At 43.5% G+C, this 19,282-nt stretch overlaps 2 protein-coding genes across 4 annotated transcripts in view; one reads left to right on the forward strand and one right to left on the reverse strand.

The window, feature by feature from the left end:
* The window catches only part of LOC115150944 (voltage-dependent calcium channel subunit alpha-2/delta-2-like), a 108,636-nt gene extending 95,268 nt beyond the window's left edge, over positions 1 to 13,368 (forward strand). For 2 of the 3 annotated variants that reach the window (XM_029694797.1, XM_029694800.1), the window contains 17 exons: positions 465 to 479; positions 2,699 to 2,759; positions 4,527 to 4,624; positions 4,836 to 4,926; positions 5,001 to 5,063; positions 5,347 to 5,450; positions 6,001 to 6,099; positions 6,335 to 6,438; positions 6,538 to 6,585; positions 6,722 to 6,793; positions 6,891 to 7,043; positions 7,215 to 7,267; positions 7,480 to 7,535; positions 7,796 to 7,919; positions 8,139 to 8,248; positions 9,391 to 9,476; positions 9,640 to 13,368. In XM_029694797.1, the coding sequence (XP_029550657.1) occupies positions 465 to 479; positions 2,699 to 2,759; positions 4,527 to 4,624; positions 4,836 to 4,926; positions 5,001 to 5,063; positions 5,347 to 5,450; positions 6,001 to 6,099; positions 6,335 to 6,438; positions 6,538 to 6,585; positions 6,722 to 6,793; positions 6,891 to 7,043; positions 7,215 to 7,267; positions 7,480 to 7,535; positions 7,796 to 7,919; positions 8,139 to 8,248; positions 9,391 to 9,476; positions 9,640 to 9,762 (1,460 nt within the window). In that variant the 3' untranslated portion in view covers positions 9,763 to 13,368. The remainder of the gene's footprint in view (positions 1 to 464; positions 480 to 2,698; positions 2,760 to 4,526; positions 4,625 to 4,835; positions 4,927 to 5,000; positions 5,064 to 5,346; positions 5,451 to 6,000; positions 6,100 to 6,334; positions 6,439 to 6,537; positions 6,586 to 6,721; positions 6,794 to 6,890; positions 7,044 to 7,214; positions 7,268 to 7,479; positions 7,536 to 7,795; positions 7,920 to 8,138; positions 8,249 to 9,390; positions 9,477 to 9,639) is intronic. The other variant, XM_029694798.1, reaches the window with a different exon arrangement.
* Positions 13,369 to 13,430: 62 nt separating this feature from the next.
* Positions 13,431 to 19,250, reverse strand: LOC115150946 (protein ABHD14B-like). Its single transcript, XM_029694802.1, has 4 exons — positions 19,121 to 19,250; positions 15,014 to 15,228; positions 14,677 to 14,918; positions 13,431 to 13,992 (listed from the first exon to the last, which is right to left on the reverse strand). The coding sequence occupies exons 2-4, from the start codon at positions 15,225 to 15,227 to the stop codon at positions 13,813 to 13,815; spliced, it is 636 nt and encodes a 211-aa protein (XP_029550662.1). The 5' UTR covers position 15,228; positions 19,121 to 19,250; the 3' UTR covers positions 13,431 to 13,812.
* Positions 19,251 to 19,282: the final 32 nt, after the last annotated feature.

Below are 19,282 nucleotides of genomic sequence, written 5' to 3' on the forward strand. Positions count from 1 at the left end.
CTCCCACGGCCCGTGACGAGGGTCTGTCCTTCCTCTGTGGGAGTTTGGGTTTAGTGGGTCTCAATGGGGACACCTGTTGTCTCTCTCATGCTTTCTTTCTCCAGACCCTGTTGCTCCGCTTTTTTCCTGGTTCGTTCTGTTCTGTTTCTTTTGGGATCCTCCATGGTTAACTTTCTCAGTTCTGTTTTTTTGTCCTTTACTGTTTCTTCTTTCGTTCTCTTTCTCGACTTCCTGATTTTCCTTTTCCTCATTCTGTTCAGTTTCTTGTTTGCTCTTGCAAAAAAGGTGTTTGTTCTTCGTTTATTTTCTTTATCGTCTGTTTGACTTAATTGGTTTCTTTCTTTTGAAAAAGCAATATTTTTATTCAAATAATAATTGAATAAAATATTGTCTGTGACCCCCCTCCCCCTACCCCTACTCCCTGTTTCTTTCTTGCTCACTACTTCTCTGACGGATCCACACAGTTCCATACACGAAGGGCAAGTATACTCCATATTGGTCCACATTCCCTACCTTTACCTCCTACACCCTACTGCTGCCTCTTCCCACACCTCTCGTCCTTAACCTCCTCCCACCCTCGCTGCCCCCCACCCTCACCTGTCCCAGCCTGCTTGCCTCTGTTCCTGCCCGTCTTGCCTTCAAGACCCTCCTCTTCCTCCTCCTCGTTCTCCTCTTCCTCCTCACTCTCCACCCACCCACCCACCCTCCTGCTGCAGCTTAGACCCCATCTCTTTCACGATGGCTCCTCCGGTCTCCAACCTCACCCCCACGGTGCTTCAGTCACGCTCAGGTCTCTAACACCCCCAAACACCCGAAGAAGACAGATAATATCCACGTTCTCTGTTAAAAACCTTTTGTATTTCGTCCCTCTACATCTCCCCTCTGTGGATAGCTCTCTGGTTGTATCTCACTTTACTATCCATCGCTCTCTCTCTCTCTCTCTTTCCTTTTTTTCTCCTCGCTCCAACTCTCTGTGTACCCTTTCTCTCGATATTTCTCCCCCTCCATCTCTCTATCTCTCTCCCTGTCTTACAATGCCATTGTAGCTGAAAGGATGTCTTAACTCTCACACCAGTGTACAGGAGTTGAGGGAGCCGCCATCGGTTCCAAAGGTCCCAGTGGAGCTAAGGACGTTCTCCATCTTAACTCTCCTCACACTAGAGCAGGCGAAAGCCTCCCTGTAATGTTAAAGCATATTTTGTCATTATAACGTAGTTCAACAAACTGAAGTTAACCCCATTGTTTTATGTTAGTATAACTAAGGCTGATCCCATTTGAGTCTCATTTGAGTCCATTGATCCCCCGTGGTAGTACATCTAAGAATGTCACCACAGTTTATGAACTATTTACAACATTATCATGATTGCTGCATTTAGGCTATTAATATGTTAGCTTGACTAAGGCCACCTGCATTTTAGCCAAGCTGTTTAAGCCCAGGTGATTTAGTCCCCATGTTAGCCTTGAGGTTATTTAGCATGTTACCTACTGAAGTTGAGTCCGTATTAGAACAACGGACTGTGTTAGTTAGCTCAACTGAATTGTTCGTCCATGTTAGCCTTGCTAAGGTTATTTAGCATGTTAGCTTTACTGAAGTTGACTCCGTATTAGAACAACAGACTGTGTTAGTTAGCTCAACTGAATTGTTCGTCCATGTTACAGAAGCTAGTGTTAGTGCTGCTGACTGATCTCTTTAGGGCCACACTGTGGACCACCCTGGTCCTCTCATGTTGTTGGGCACGTGGCAGAGCGCCCCGTGGCGCCTGCCTCGTGTGTCGTCCCTCTGTAACCCCTGTCTCCATCAGCTTGTCTCCTTCCTCCCCCTATCAGCCCTCAGACTGCTGGGGGATCGGCCCTCTACTTCCTCCTAAAAAACAACCATGACCCGGATGTGCACGGCACTGTGGGCGCAACACTACCTGGGCACTCGTAGAACTGCAGTCAGGCCTTCAATTCATTCGTTTTCAAATATCTACGTCTCATCTACTTTCTCATGATTTCTAGAGATGATCTGAAATGTAAAGGAAGTCAGATAACAATAGATATATTGCTGTGTTTAATGAGGTTCAGAGAATCATAGATATAACAAAAACGTATTTATCTGAATAAAAACACATTAGGTTAGCTTACTAGAGGTAAAGCAAGTTGCCCATTGATATGCCCTTCACAATGCAATGCATTTCCCCTGATTGTGTGTCTCTCTGAGCCGTGTCCCCTGCCAGTCTGAGGGATGACCACTTCCATCAGGACCCCTGCGCCACCACCTCTCCCTGCAATAGTTGGCCATGTTGATGCCTGCCTGTGAAATGCACTCATTATGGATTAATCTGTCTGAGAACTCACTTCCCGTCATGGTGTGTGACGGGAGTCAGTTCTCCGACATAAAAAAATAACAATTAACGTCAAAATCAAATCAAAATGGTTGGCTTGATCTGGTGATGATTTCTCAAAGGTGATGAACTAAAGTGGAAAATGAGTAAGAAAGTGAGTGCTGGTTGAAACTGTTAAAGGCAGAGTCAGGTTGCATTTGAGGCACCATATTGGCTAATGCTGGTGTATCCCCCATGATTCCTCTTCGGTGTTGCTATGGTAACTCCCTTCCGCGTTCCCTGCACCCCTGAAGAACAGCCGCTGTGTACCCAGAGTCCCCCACTGTCCGGCTCATGGCTCTTCCCAGATAATCTTCCCCTTTCTGTTGCAGATTTTGAATCTCTGCTGCCAAACAGTTTTGAGTCTGAAGGACATGTATTCATAGCTCCCAGGTAGCCCTGTGTGAATGCTTGCTGTCTTCCCATTTGTTTTGATGGTCCACACTGTGGTGTTTATCCACCACCTTCAGCCCACAGCATTACCCTGTTTATTATCCACCACCTTCAGCCCACAGCATTACCCTGTTTATTATCCACCACCTTCAGCCCACAACATTATCCTGTTTATTATCCATCACCTTCAGCCCACAGCATTACCCTGTTTATTATCCACCACCTTCATCCCACAGCATTACCCTGTTTATTATCCACCACCTTCAGCCCACAGCATTACCCTGTTTATTATCCACCACCTTCAGCCCACAGCATTACCCTGTTTATTATCCACCACCTTCAGCCCACAGCATTACCCTGTTTATTATCCACCACCTTCAGCCCACAGCTTTACCCTGTTTATTATCCACCACCTTCAGCCCACAGCATTACCCTGTTTATTATCCACCACCTTCAGCCCACAACATTATCCTGTTTATTATCCATCACCTTCAGCCCACAGCATTACCCTGTTTATTATCCACCACCTTCATCCCACAGCATTACCCTGTTTATTATCCACCACCTTCAGCCCACAGCATTACCCTGTTTATTGTCCTTCACCTTCATCCCACAGCATTACCCTGTTTATTATCCACCTCCACCACCTTCATCCCACAGCATTACCCTGTTTATTGTCCTTCACCTTCATCCCACAGCATTACCCTGTTTATTATCCACCTCCACCACCTTCATCCCACAGCATTACCCTGTTTATTGTCCTTCACCTTCATCCCACAGCATTACCCTGTTTATTATCCACCTCCACCACCATGCCCAAACCCCAATCCCTCAACCCCCAACACTTCAACGTCACACCAATAAGTCTCCTCAGCCACTGGTGATTTGTTATTGTCAGTCACACCAATCATCTCTTTTCTTGTGGGGTTTAAGACTGTGCTTTTGATTATGTTGTTGTTGTTGCTGTTGTTGCTGTTGTTGCTGTTGGTTTTCTCATATCCTGGTTTGACTTTGTGTGTTTTTTTTTGTTGACAAAGTGAGGAGTGTGACGACACCTGTGTTTTTATTTAGCTGATTCTGAAAACAACATAATTTATACTGCCCACTTATTTGGAATTTCAGTGCATTCAATCCTTCTCCCTTCCCGCCCAAGTAACCCCTCCCATCCCAACACGTACTCTCCCTGCCCCAAGCACTGTTCCTGTGCTCCCACACACCTTTTGCATGTCGCCCGTTGGTGCTGCATGGTTTTGTGAGTGTTTGCATATTCCAGAGGTTGTTCAGTATGTAATCTTGAGAAAATAAAGATATAATGTTAATGTGTATTTAAAAAAAAGTGACTGAAAATCCCCCACTTGCATGTTTTCTTTGTGCCATGATCTTCATCCTGTAAGCTCCCAGCTCTGTGCTGAGAGACTGACAAGTGTATTCACTCAGTCTGCTGTCAGTGTGTGCTGCGTTCACCAGCCCTCCTCTATGCCATATTTCACTCTGACAGCCTGTCTCGTCAGCATGTTTGAATATCCTGACAACGCAACATGCATGCGTATGAGTTCTACGAGTGTGTGTGTGTGTGTGTGTGTGTGTGTGTGCTGTGAGAGTGTTTGGGAATGTGCATTTGGGGTTCATGCATTGTAAATAAGTGCTGTCCGTATCCCAGCTCAAAGAATATACTGTAAAAGACAAGTGGGAAGCCAGACACTGTATGTGTGTGTTTGTTCTCAACTGTTGTTGGGGCTAAAAAATGTCACCGCTGACTGTCCTCAGGGAATACTGCAATGAGCTGGAGCTCTCCAACAACAACACTGACTTCCTGCTCAACTTCATCGCTCTCATGGAGAAGGTGACTCCTGACTCCAAACAATGTGAGTCCCTCCATTTCCCTTCGGGAGAGACTACCTCTCTTCTTACCGCAACCTCGCCACTTTTGGAAATGTAATGGCAGGATCAAAGGTGTTCATTGTTTACGTTTTACCTCTATGCACAGTGTTTGAATGCACAATCTCAATCAACAATTTGCTGACAATCATAATGCCTCTTAAAGCATGTCCCCTTCCTCCCTGTGGTCTAAAACAGGTGACAACCTGCTCCTTCATAACCTCATCCTGGACACTGGCATCATCAGACAGCTGGTGGAGAAGGTGTGGAAGACCAAAGACCTCACCACGTGAGTAGAGGATTGCATGTGTACTATTTGTTTGTGTACTTCCTGTATTCTCACTCACCCGTTCTGGTTTGCAGATATGGCTTTTTGGCGGTGTTTGCTGCAACAGATGGAGGGATTACAAGAGTGTTTCCCAACAAGTGAGTGATTCATTAATCTACCTAACTTTGATTCAAAGTTGTATGTACAGCACATTGCATGTAAAGCCTCCCAAACATTTCTTTAAAACATTGGACCAACTTCAAGTGCCTAAAACATATCTAAATTCTACATTTTGATCATCTTGCTTGTAAACAAACATATAAACCGGTACTAAATATCCAGGATAGTTGGGACCAAGGTTGCTGCTGTTACACGTTACAGTTTAGTAGCTTCTTGCCCTGGCTCTCTGTCCATAACTTTTAATGTTGTGCTGATCCTCAGGGCTGCTGAGACCTGGGAAGAGGACCCTGAGCCTTTTAATGCCAGCTATTACCGCCGTAGTCTGGACAACAAGGGCTACATCTTCAGAGCGCCTTATCGTACCTGTGAGTCATCATCTGTCTCACCACCACCCAGGCGCTACTGCTAAAATCCTTATGGGATCTGTTCTGTTGACTTGTTTGTTGTTCACTCCATCCCTCCTGTCTCCTCCTCTTCCTCCTCTTCCATCCCTTCCTGTCTCCTCTGTATTTCTTCCTCCTCCTCTATCCATCCTGTCTCCTCTGTGTGCTTCCTCTTGCTCCTCCTCCTCCTCCTCTATCCATCCTGTCTCCTCTGTGTGCTTCCACTTGCTCCTCCTCCTCCTCCTCTTCCTCTATCCCTCCTGTCTCCTCTGTGTGCTTCCTCTTGCTCCTCCTCCTCCTCCTCTATCCATACTGTCTCCTCTGTGTGCTTCCTCTTGCTCCTCCTCCTCCTCCTCTATCCATCCTGTCTCCTCTGTGTGCTTCCTCTTGCTCCTCCTCCTCCTCCTCTATCCATCCTGTCTCCTCTGTGTGCTTCCTCTTGCTCCTCCTCCTCCTCTTCCTCTATCCCTCCTGTCTCCTCTGTGTGCTTCCTCTTGCTCCTCTTCTTCCTCCTCCTCCTCTTCCCATACAGTGAATGATGAGCTGCTGAACCCAGAGAACGACACCATAGGGATCCTGGTCAGCACTGCAGTGGAGATCACAGTGGGAGGGAAGACAATCAAACCTGCAGGTGGGCCGTCGCCGCTCCGCCCCGCACCCGGGACTCTGGGACTCTAGGAGGGAAGGGTTCATTAGCATTGGTGGAGGCATGATGAGTAGTATGGTTTGTTACTCAACTGCAGGCATAGTAGGAATTTGGAGGGAAAGAAATGTCTCACAGTAGGAGGAAAATGTCTCTCTCTCTCCCCCCTTCTCTCTCATGTCTTTGGGAATATCTCAATGTCTCTCCCTCTGCGTATGACTAGTGGTCGGAGTAAAGCTGGATCTTGAGGCCTGGGTGGACAAATTCAAGATCCTGGCTAGCAACCAAACAAGTCCAACAAGTGACAACCGCCAAGTCCAACAAACGGTAACAAACATAAGGACAAGCTGGAATTGAACCCACACAAAAACATATGAAATTTGATTTTTTTTCTGCCGATCCTTGATGATTATTTGTTCTTGGCAGTGTGGACCAACCAGTGGCTGTGAGATGGACTGTGACGCCAACAGCGAAGTAAGATTAGTAATAATGTTACTATGACGCTTTCAATGGTAGAATATGCTTGAAACTCAGATATCGTTTCGAGTTGAACAGACTTCCAGTGGGGGAGGGGGTTGTCACTGTTGTCCATCTGTGCCTCTATCCGCAGGACCTGCTGTGTTACCTGGTGGATGACGGTGGTTTCCTGATCATGTCCAATCAGAAGGACTACTGGAACAAGGTGACGTGTCCTGACAGTTAATACAGAGCTTTATTGAAGCCAGTCTATCCTTGACCTAGCTGCATGTTGTATGACTCTGTATTCCTCTCTTCTACAGATTGGCATGTTCTTCAGTGAGGTGGACCCCTACCTGATGCATGCTCTCTACAACAACTCCTTCTACAACCGGAAGCAGTCCTTTGACTACCAGTCTGTGTGCGACCCCGTGCCGAGCAGCAACACCGGAGCTGCACCAAGAGGAGTGTTTGTGGTAAGGACAACAGTGAAAGATATGGCTGTAGCCCTAATGAATGAATGAATGAATGAATGAATGAATGAATGAAGAACACGTGAAAGCTTGAAGGCTAGCAAATGATTAATTGTGGAGTACTCAATGTGTTCATGTGTTAATGTTTCCCTCTTCTCCTCTGGGTGTGGTCAGCCCACCATTGCAGACTTTGTGAACCTGGCCTGGTGGACATCAGCAGCTGCCTGGTAAGACCAGAGAACACGAAAATGCTTTGACCTGAAACACACACCGCTAAAACAAAGCCACATACTTGCATCCTTAAAACAATATAAAAAATACACGTGTTTAATGTGTATATTTATATTGTATTATACAGGGCACATTTGGAAAAGAGACCCAGGTCTCAATATGTTTTGCCTGTCAAAATAAAGACTAAATAAAAATGTTTCTGCCCCAGGTCCCTATTTCAGCAGCTGCTCTGTGGAATGGCTTACCACAGTTGGTTTGTCACAGGTGGGTACAAAGCAGAGATATTCTGTGCTCTGTGTGTTTACCCTACACTTTTGAAGTGTTATATCGCTGTCATATGTTTCTTTATAATGGAAAGCGATTGCAACACTAGACTGTACTAGTGATATATCTGATGGGGGCGAGCGCACCCACTGACGGGAGCGGCCATTTGTATTTAGCAGTCACTTGTATTGTTTTTGTATTGTATTGTTGTTGCTTTAATAAAAATGAAATACAAATGTATTTGTCTTTGTCCGTTGTAGATGAGGTGGAGGCTGAGGGGATGGACTCCAGAGAGACCAGCTGTGTGACGATACAGACTCAGTTCTACTTCACCAACATCAACAGTTCCTATGACATCCTGCAGGACTGTGGCAACTGCTCCAGGTGACTTCACTATACACTAACAACTCAAACACAAACATGATTCACGGAACATGAAGTTCGGTAATGGTCCTTAATTCATCTAAAAGTGTGTGAGATGCTATCCGAACTAATGAAATAGAAACATCATTAAGTAAATGAGGCTAGAGCTGATCCAACATTAAACAAGCTGGTCATATAAGAAGAGTTTGTTGTTGACACTGTCTCGCTCTCTCTCTGTAGGCTGATCCATGCCAAGAGGTTAAACAACACCAACCTGCTGTTTGTGGTAGCAGAGAAGATGCCCTGCAACACCTGCGAGGTGGAGAAACTGTCCCAGGCGGAGACAGAGTGTATCCTTACCAATCAGGGGAGAGCGACTGCCCCCTCTCTTTGAAGCCACGGAAGTTCAAGGCCGACCGCGGTACTGCAGGCATTGTTAGCAGAAAACAGGATCCCCAATTATAGTGAATGGAAAAATTGCAATCTTCGTGGTCAATCTTTGTGTAAATCATAGTACCAATAATTATTTCTAATGTATGTCCTATTTTTTTTAAATCGCACACAAGAAGTTTTAATAATATATCATATTATAAGGATAGTTTATACTGAACAAGAATATAAACGTGCAACAATTTCAAAGATTTTACTGAGTTACAGTTCATATAAGGAAACCAGTCAATTTAAATGAATTCTCACTAACAGGAATGTAAACAAATTTGCGCACAAAATTTGAGAGAAATAAGCTTTTTGTGTTCATGAAAAGTTTCTGGGATGTTTTATTTCAGCTCATGAAACATGGAACCAACACTTTACATGTTGCGTTTATATTTTTGTTCAGTGTAGTCGCTAATGGCAGCCTGCAGTAACCCGGTCGGCCTTCAACTTGAGTTACTCAGTGAGGGGGCAGCACTGAGCTAGCCTGCAGTACCCCGGTCGGCCTGCAACTTGAGTTACTCAATGAGAGGGGGCAGCACTGAGCTAGCCTGTAGTACCCCGGTCGGCCTTCAACTTGAGTTACTCAATGAGAGGGGGCAGCACTGAGCTAGCCTGCAACGTCACTTCCTGGACTAGCTCAAACTGTACATGTTATCTCTCCGTGTTAACCGACTTCATGTGTCTTCAATGCGCTATTGAGTCTTCACATAGGAATGAATGGTGTCACGTGATCGATGGCCTTGTCTGCTCATATATACAGTCATTGTTACCAACCCATGCACACCTGCTATTGGGAATCTTCTCCTTTCATTTGTCTCTCTTTACCGACTCGTTAATAACAGTGGCTATTTTTCACATTCAACTGACTGATGTTAATGTCAAACCAAGTACATTTTTGCATGTTGTGTTAATCTTTGAGTTAAATGTTTTTTTCATGGCATAAACCTGTGTAAGTGGGAAGCTATAGGGCAGGTGTATAAACACATGGAGACTTGAGAGTGACTATACAGTATGCATGTAGGTAGTGTGAGTCATTCCTTAGCCACGCCTCTTCCAGTCAAGGACGATAACCCATCATGTGAGGATATGAGTGCAGCGAGGTATCGAAAAGGGCCAACTGTGTGCTACGACTACAATCTCGCTGTAAGACTTACAACTGAGCGTACAACTCAGCACTGTGTACACAGACACGAGAATAATCATGCGCACAGACCCTATTTTCTCAAAGACACACACCATCGATATTCATTTTGTATTTTCAACAATTTGACTATATCACTCTAAACGTGTCTCCTCTCCTCTCCAGGAGAACACATCTGACTGCGGGCGCGGCCACTCCTTCCGCCCCTCCTTCCAGACCCTGCTCACGATTCAGCTCGTCCTGCTCTATCCAATCGCCAGCACCCATATTCTGCCCCTCCTACTTTAATTTTCCTCTTGTCTGCTCCCACCAGCTTTGTCCATCCTAAAGCCCCCGCCCTCTCCCCTCTATTCCCCGCCCCTGCTCTAGTCGTAGGTAATAATGGGACTTTCTGCCACCTGCAACTCGGAAGCCCTGAGTACCGCACTACTGTACCCAGCTAGCTTCTATTGTTGTCTCTTAGTGACGGTTGCAGGACGTTTATGTCCTCAGCGAGTTACCTACCGTCATCCATTTGAAGATATTTAGGTGGTGTTCCAACCACTACAATCACCAGAGGCTGTCAGAATTGAAAAGGTCCCACCCACATCAACAGGACAAGTGAGAAGTGAGAAGTCAAAAGACAAGTTGGATGCCATGTCACAGAGCTCCAGCCGTCATGGATACAGCAGAGTTTAAGTTGTCTGTTTCCGCCTCTGTTAGTCAGACGGGATGAGGAGACATTGCCTCCATCGCTCTCATTCATCTCTGGTCTGCTCAGAGTCTCACCACTCTGTCATGTGTCTCTCATAGGGGGCTACTGTGTGTACCATTCAGCCATTTATAGTTACTGTAACAAGAAAATGAAGGGGAAAAAATAGCTTTCAAGTATACAAAAACATACAATTATAAACTGTTGAAGTGATGAGTATTCAAACCATATATTAGAGTATTATTTGCAATGGAAGTTGTTAGGTGTTACATGAATTTATTTATGCATTATATCTACTTCTTGCCAAGATGAGATAGACTTTTCATGTGGTCTTATTTGTATAGCCAAATTAGCGAGCGGGAAAAGAAAAAGGCAGAAACGGAAGCTGCAGAAATAGTGGTAGAAATAACTGAGATTTGAACGGACAGCGGCTGAATACCGATTCTTCTTGTGGGTCCTCTACTGTTCTTCACTTGAAGTTAGAACTTTTTCTGCCCCTGGAAGCATGGCACTGTATATATAATCATTGTAACAAATGGTAATATGGAACTATTCTATCAAATAGTAGTCTTACAAAGAATAACATCCGACGTCTTTGATCATCCTAGTTGACTAATATTAGGTAATGAATAGGTAATTATGTGTCCGAATCGGACAAAGCAACTTCTAACTTTTACCTTGCAAAAAAAAAGGAATACTTGCCTACTCCTGTTTATTAGGGATCGGTATTTAGCCTCTGAAAAGTCTGACCGTTTGGGCTTCATTGTTGTAGGTGGTGTATAATACAGTACTATCCTTTCTGATCAATGCTACAGATGGATGATGTAGGACCCCAGTGACAGCTAACCCCTCTGCCAATCCTCATACAGCCGCTCCACCATGTCCGCTAATGTTCCTAGGACTGTATTTGTATGCGCTTATAACCTGTTGCCACCACAGCAGATAAACAAATATCTATTCCGACAGGCCCGTAAGCATCTCATTTTAGATGCGGGTGGGTTTTGGCAGACCTTAGCTTGTATTACCTTTGACAGATGCTGTATAACTTCAGACCATTTGCTGCTGGGAGATTGGGGCTTAACATTTCCCGTATAAAGAAATACAGCAAAGGTCACTACTACTTATGGTGACGACTGAACTGCAGTCCGGGTGTGTAATCCATGTCATTCTGATCAATTTGAAGTGAAATGTCATTAAACTCCCATATTTAGGAGCCACTCTCTGTTGTCATAGTGCCTTGGTGCACTGTTTTGGAAAGCATCGGCTATAGAGCTACTGTGCAGTACCTTTATAGAACAGCCACCCTAATGGCGGTGGAGCTACAAGATTTTTATAGAGCCAGTCTATTGGCTATCTATCTACAGTAGCTTTATACACCATATTGATTAGGAGGATATTGCATCGTAATGTAGACATCCAAATTGGCTGTGGCTATTAGCTGCTGTACCGTACCAGGGCTAAATGATTGGCACCATATAACGTTGCTGTACAGTACCTTTACAGGGCCATCTATAAAGCTACACTATCAATATAAAGCGACTCAACTGGCCACAGATCTACCTTTACAGAGCCACCTGACTGCTATCGTTGCATATCTGCCTGAACCATATGTGCGTTTGTGTTTGTGTATGGGTGTATGTTTGTGTTAACCCTCAAAGGGAATGTCTTTAAAACTGGCCTGAGAGGATGAGGAATGACTCTTGTGGTAGCGTAGCTGTTCGTTGTTCCAATTCCAATGAGGAAGAAGTGTTATATCAGACGTAGTTATGGAGATAAAAATGATCCAATCCATTTTCTTCTGACCGGTTTTCTCAATATATTGTCATGAGGGAGCTACATTCACAGAGGTGTTCAAAAGAATGTTTAATATGTCAGTGTTTTTTGGTTTCTAAGGCAACATAGTGACAAAGCCTCTCTTAATGCCTTAGTGTTCTATCAAGCGCTAATTCAGTGTTCTCGCTCTTACACACACACACACACACACACAGCATACACACACAATGAGCCTCTCAAATATTTACTTTTCTCCGAAGACTTTCCCAATCCAGAATGTTGAGCTCTGAATTTGAAGGGGTTTAGATTTTCATGTGTCCGTTCGTCTATATAAAGTTATGTGAGTTTCTTGTACACATGCCGCTTTGATTCCTGGTTGGAGTGGAGGACTTTCATAGTTTATATTTAACTCTGAATCTGTGTTGACTCTGAAATCCCTCCACTTCTCCTCGCTGTCTCAGTTTGTTAAAGTGGACACATCCTAAACCCCAAAACCTCCTTTACTGTGTAACCATAAATACACACATAATGTACTGTACAGTGAACAATATCATTTTTGGCAAGACAAATGTTAGGTAATTGCATCATTATCTCAATGAAAGACTGGGCCAAAAAGAAATTCTGAATCTGTAATTGGCTCCTTTCAATGTATGGGTTCACCATTTTAGAAATGACACTTGTAGTTCTATTGTATTCTATCACAGCAATTGTTTGTCCCTCTGTAGATCGCAACATTCACATGTAACACTAACAGTTATACCTACACATGCACAGATGGGGATGTTCAGCTGTAGACTGAAGTAAGCCAAGGATGTTTATTCCCCCTTGTGGGATGTCAGTGGCTAGCTCAGGGAGTGGGTCTCCACAGATCAGCATGGGACTGTGTCAAAATGAAGGTCAAAGAATTATGAGTATGTCTGTGTGTCCCCCGAAGTGGACACAAGATTGTGCTGAGGGACACAGGTTTGTTTTCTGTGGTTTGCGAAATGTACTTTTTGCCAAAAAAATAAAAAATAGGAACAGCTTGGGGTGAGAGGAAGGGGTCTGCTTTACGGCCAGCCCCAAAGGGAGGGTCTTCACGTGGCTCCTCCCCTGCCCCTCCTTACCCTTGCCGTGTCCGTGTAGGTGCGTCTCTGTGGGAAAGACACGTATGTGATTCTGTAGTCTGTAGTCTGGTGCTATGTGACCATGTTTGCCAAATGTGTAAAAAATAAATAAAAAATAATAAAAATAGTAAAATCTGTCAAATTTTAAGTGAAGTAAAAAATAGGAATAAAGTAAAGATAAGTTTGAGATCTGAAATCAACCGTTTTTGATTTGATTTTTGATTTTTTTTGTGTGTGTGTGAGTGTATGTGTGTGCGTGGAAGATTTAGCTCCCTCTCTCTGGGCATTGGTCCACGTCGCTCCATTCTTTTGTACTGATGAAGCTAAAAAAAAAAAGAAGAGGGCAAAATTTGTAAAATATTGTGTCTGTGACTCCTTGTAAAATATTTTCAAATTGTTTATTACAGAGAATCAGTTATTAAATAATGTTCATATTTTTCACTTCATTTCATTGTGTGGTGTTTGTTTTTGCATTTGTAATACCAGGACTCATGTCAGGTACATACATCGTGTATAGGCTACAAACACACAGTACAAGTACAGTATATCAACAAGAGCATAACGAGTTGTACTGAACCACAGTTACAGGTCTCCAAAACACCACACGCTAGTCTTTGATAAAAATAAATCGAGACTAGCTTTTGACAAATTAACAAACAACATACAGTATCGATTTTTTTTTATATAACTAAATGTTGGAGTGTTGGAATAGGAATGGCCGTATAGTGCTGCATCCATGGACAGATATCCCAAAGACACTGAACAACATCACAACGTATTGAGAAAGTCAGTGAGAGCTCTGTGCCACGTGGCCGGGTCGTCCAGATAGCACGGATGTCCTGCTCCTTTCATCACCGCAACCTTGTGATTGGCCAGGCTCCTCAGGTTGTTTAGAGAAACCTCTCCAAGCTGAGCATCCTGGTCTCCATAGACAATCAAAGATGGAGTCTGGAATGAAAGTGGAGGTGGTTAGTTCAAATGTTACCCGGTGTCACATACAATGGCCGCGATTCAATCTGAGCGCGGGTTGTATACGACGCAGCTTTTGAAGGAAATTGCCTTTGAAAGCGGCATTGTCCACAACCCGCGTTCGGATTGAATCCTGACTAAAGTCACACAGAGCACCGAAACACAAGGCATGTTTCATAGGAGAAGGAGGAGAATAGGAGAAACCAACCACAGAGGAGAAACCAACCACAGAGGAGAAACCAACCACAGACGAGAAACCAATCACAGAAGAGAAACCAACCACAGACGAGAAACCAATCACAGACGAGAAACCAACCACAGAAGAGAAACCAATCACAGAAGAGAAACCAACCACAGAAGAGAAACCAATCACAGAAGAGAAACCAATCACAGAAGAGAAACCAATCACAGAAGAGAAACCAACCACAGAAGAGAAACCAACCACAGAAGAGAAACCAACCACAGAAGAGGCAGGGGCGGTACAAATCTGTCGTTCTGCCCCTGAACAAGGCAGTTAACCCACTGTTCCTAGGCCGTCATTGAAAATAAGAATTTGTTCTTAACTGACTTTCCTAGTTAAATAAAGGTAAAATAAAAAAAAGAGAAACCAACGACAGAAGAGAAAAGAAAGAGCAGAGCTATAATCCCTCAACACACACACACCTGTATGCTGCTGTACTGCTCTGCTGTGAATTTCTCAGTGCAGATGGGAGCCACAGGGATGTAAGCCCGGACCAGAGCCTCATGCTGGAAGAGGAAGGGCAGGGAGTACATACCACTCAGGGAGGGACTGACCACCACCACTGGCCCCATCCCCAGTGCCTCACACACCTGCTTCAGGAACCCACCAGGGGCCAGCTCTCCTACAGCAGAGGGGGCTACTGCTGATTTAGATTGGCCAAAACCTGGGGGTGGGGAGGTGGGAGAGAGCTGGTGTTACAGGTCAGAGATTCATTGAGTAATACATTCTCACTTACTACTATTCACAACCGAAGCTCACCTGGTAGGTCGATGGCCACTGCACGATAGCCAGCTTTGGCCAATGTCTCCAGTGTTCCTATATTGAGCCAGTTCTCAGATGAGAAACGGATGCCGTGCAGAAGCAGGACAGACAAATTGACTTCACCTGTGGCCGGTTCAGCTTGTCTGTAAAACATAGGGGCCTTGCAGGATTCCACATGCAAGCTCCCTTCTGTCATTTTAGCAGCACACATCCTATGAAGGAGGTTTGAAATAAAAAAATATTTAAATTGGGTGGTTTGAGCCCTAAATGCTGATTGGCTGACAGCTGTGGTATATCAGACCGTATACCATGGGTATGATAAAATAGGTATTTTTACTGCTCTAATTACGTTAGTAACCAGTTTACAATAGCAATAAGGCACCTCAAGGGTTTGTGGTATATGGTCAATATACCACGGCTAAGGGCTGTATCCAGGCACTCCGTGTTGCATCGTGCTACGAACAGCCCTTAGCCGTGGTATATTGGCCATATACCACACCTCCTCGGGCCTTATTGCTTAAATATATCATTACCAAACATTAGAAGACGGTGAAAAAGTTCAAGCCAAAGTCTGTAAGAATGACATAATAATAATTATAACTAATGAACAACTAACTATACTTTAGAATTGGTTTTAGTAACAAGGAAATCCTTGCTCTTTTAGCACGTAATAACCATTTTAGTGTAAAAGTATTAGGACCTCGAAGAGGTTTTGTCACAGACTGGGTCTTTTCAGAAGGAAGAACCACACGGACCTGGATGTGGTATTGGAGTATGTGCAAAGTGAAATCAACGGTTATAGATAAATGCAAGACTAAAGATGGTTGCATCTCCATGAAATTCAGAGAGGTTTTGTAGTAACACAAGACATTATACGAAAGATCTATAATCAAGCTGATCACTCAATTCTCAAGGCGTGAAGCTTAGGCACACACGACGCCGATATGGCATATAGACTCATTTGACAAAGTGAAACCATATGGTATTGCAATAAATGGCTGCATAGATGCTTTAGCCATTACAGTATGTTTTGTCAGCCTGGCTTCATAGACTAGACGTGACATAGTAAATGTAAATCCAAGACACTCAAATTAGTATGATATGTTACAAGACAGAATGATACTTAAGCAAAATTGGTTGGGGTGGATTGATGGGCGTACAACGCAAACGTCTAGCAACCCAAACGTTGCGTGTTCGGATCTCATCATGAACAACTAACATTTTAGCTAATTAGCAACTACTTACTAGCTATTGTAACAAATAAAGAAGTACAGTAAATTCATAAGCACGAATAAGAATTATGTAGAAAAGGATATTTTTCAAACGGCGAGTTTCTATTGTGAAGTAATGAGATGTGCATCTCGCGTGTGAGCGGTATTTCTCAAAATGAGGGACAATTGGTAAAAGTTATATTGGGCTCAATTTTGTGAAAGACAACTTTGGTAGTATTATAGACTTTTAAAAAACTGGTTTCTATTAGGTTACATAATTTGAGAAGGACTGTTTCTCTGAACCTCAGGCAGTAGGCTCAAACATGCCTGTTTCTCTCCCCAGTCAGAGGCAGCATGTCTGTCTCAGACTCTGACCAGCAGCAGCAACTTATCCTCCTTAGTTATGTTTAGAAAAAAAATGTGAATGCCAAAAATTGTGGGGGGAAAGCACTCATGTTTATGCAACCGTATAATCACTCTAAGAATACTCCCAGAACCAACTTTATATTTTATTTCAATTGAGAAAATCTACAAAAGAAATTGGCCCACCCTAGTCATAATTGATAGGGATGGACCTGACATTCCACAGCAGTAAGCTGTTTTTTTTGTATGTACTGTTTCTTGATGAGTAAAATGTATTATATTTTTGTGGGGAGTTTAAAGGGCATGGGGGGAGGGGCATATGATGTTCCCCCATGATGAAAGGGGGGCAAAAATATTTAGAAAGCTGTGGGTCTAAGACACTGCATCTCAGTGTTAGAGGCGTCACTGCAGTACCTGGTTCAAATCCAGGCTGCATCACATCTGGCTGTGATTGGGAGTCCCACAGGGCGGCGCACAATTGGCCCAGCGTTGTCTGGCTTTGGCCGGGGTAGGCTGTCATTGTAAATAAGAATTTGTTCTTAACTGACTTGCCTAGTTAAATAAAGGTTCAAGAAAATCTAGCTAATGATTAGCACAAATACAAATGTGCAACCCCATGCTTCAGCCTATTTATTTATAGCCACTACGCTACATTAGTTGGGCTACAGGTGCTATTGCTAAATAACACGCCAGCCTGAATAAAAGGACCAATATGTCGTTAGGCAAATTTTTGGAGTGGAAAATTATATTTTAATGGGTTCACCATCATTTTATTTTCATTAATTTTGGAATATAAAAGTCACTCGAGCTGCGTTCAGTACAAAAAAAAGTCATGCGACGTTAAATTCATGTCAATACCTCTCATAAATAAAAGTAGTGATGAAGTCAATCTCTCCTCCACTTTCAGCCAGGACAGATTGACATGCATATTATTAATATTAACTCTGTGTACATCCAAGGGCCAGCCGTGCTGCCCTGTTCTGAGCCAATTGCAATTTTCATAAGTCCTTTTTTGTTGCACCTGACGACACGACTGAACAGTAGTCAAGGTGCGACAAAAGTAGGGCCTGTAGGACCTGCCTTGTTGATAGTGTTGTTAAGAAGGCAGAGCATCACTTTATTATAGACAGACTTCTCCCCATCTTAGCTACTACTGCATCAATATGTTTTGACCATGACAGTTTACAATCTAGGGTTACTCCAAGCAGTTTAGTCATCTCAACTTGCTCAATTTCCACATTATTCATTACAATATTTAGTTGAGGTTTATGGTTTAGTGAGTGTTTTGTTCCAAATACAATGCTTTTAGTTTTAGAAATATTTAGGGCCAATGTATTCCTTTCCACCTACTCTGAAACTAACTGCAGCTCTTCGTTAAGTGTTGCAGTCATTTCAGTCGCTGTAGTAGCTGACGTGTATAGTGTTGAGTCATCCGCATACATAGACACTCTGGCTTTACTCAAAGTCAGTGGCATGTCGTTACTAAAACATTTTAAAAAGCAAGGGGCCTAAACAGTTGTGGTTGGAATATATTGACACAATTATCAGGAAAGGTTTGGATGTATTTCCCCTTCAGAATTCACGCATTTATTATCATTACTTTCACCTCCCAGGGGGGCATGACCCCTCTAGAAGGGTGTTGACCCTGGAACCCATTGACCTGGACCCCCCCAATTTGCAACACAAAGTTACACCCTTGACCACCACCAGTGATTTCTTTTTTTCTCTTCACTTGGCCGTAACACTCTTCTGTACTTATCCTAAAGTCCTGTTTAACGTTTATGTCATAGGAGGCTCTGTAAACACATGTAGAGTACTACAGATGTCACGTCATTAAAAACCATGTGATAAACGCATGTGTAAATCACATTCATCTGCTACATTAGGCCTGTTGGTGGTCGATTGATTGTAGCCTATGCAGTTCATATCTAGTGTCGATCACTAGCGGTTCTGGGGGGGCAGGGTGGGCCAGTGCCCCTGTGACAACAATTTTGAACCCCCTTGTGGCCCCCCTAATTGTGGAGTATGAAATAATTTTTACATAACTAATTTTTGCTATCGTTCTTTTTTTACATCCTTTATTAGACAGTGGCAACGATGATGATTATGAACATGGTCTTTTGCCTGCTAATGCCTGCAATGCAGTGAAGAAAATGATATGACAACAATAACGTCTAATGTAACTGGCCCCTCTAACAGTACAACTGGCCCCAGCTTGGCCCACCCAGTTGAAAAGGTCTAGAACCGCGACTGGTGTCGGTATGCAATTGGTTGCGTGTGTGCTGTGCTGTAGAGAAAGCTATACTGTCGCATTCCATGTTCGCTTGGCCGAGCCACACAAAATGAAATGAAGCCTGAGGATTCCTGGCAAGTTTTATGTAATCGATCTCCTGCGAAAGTTACAGCTCAAAGCGTATTGCCCAAACAGTGATCAAAGTTCACCTTTTCTCTTTTACATTTGCAAACACATTTATTCACAATGATTTGATTAGCCTAAATGTTAGTGCATGTAAGATAAATATATATTTACCTTCACGCCGTCTTGAGTGGTTTCTGTCTGAACTACGTTTTCTTTGTAGTTTCACTTTTCAACGGAAAAACAGTCTACTGGAGTTGCAACCTGGATTCTAATGACGTCCAGTGGTGATCAGGCGTATTACCGGGTCTCATAAATAGAGTAGCACTCAGTTGA

Source organism: Salmo trutta, chromosome 16, assembly GCF_901001165.1.
Source record: "Salmo trutta chromosome 16, fSalTru1.1, whole genome shotgun sequence".
Taxonomy (NCBI): Eukaryota; Metazoa; Chordata; class Actinopteri; order Salmoniformes; family Salmonidae; genus Salmo; species Salmo trutta.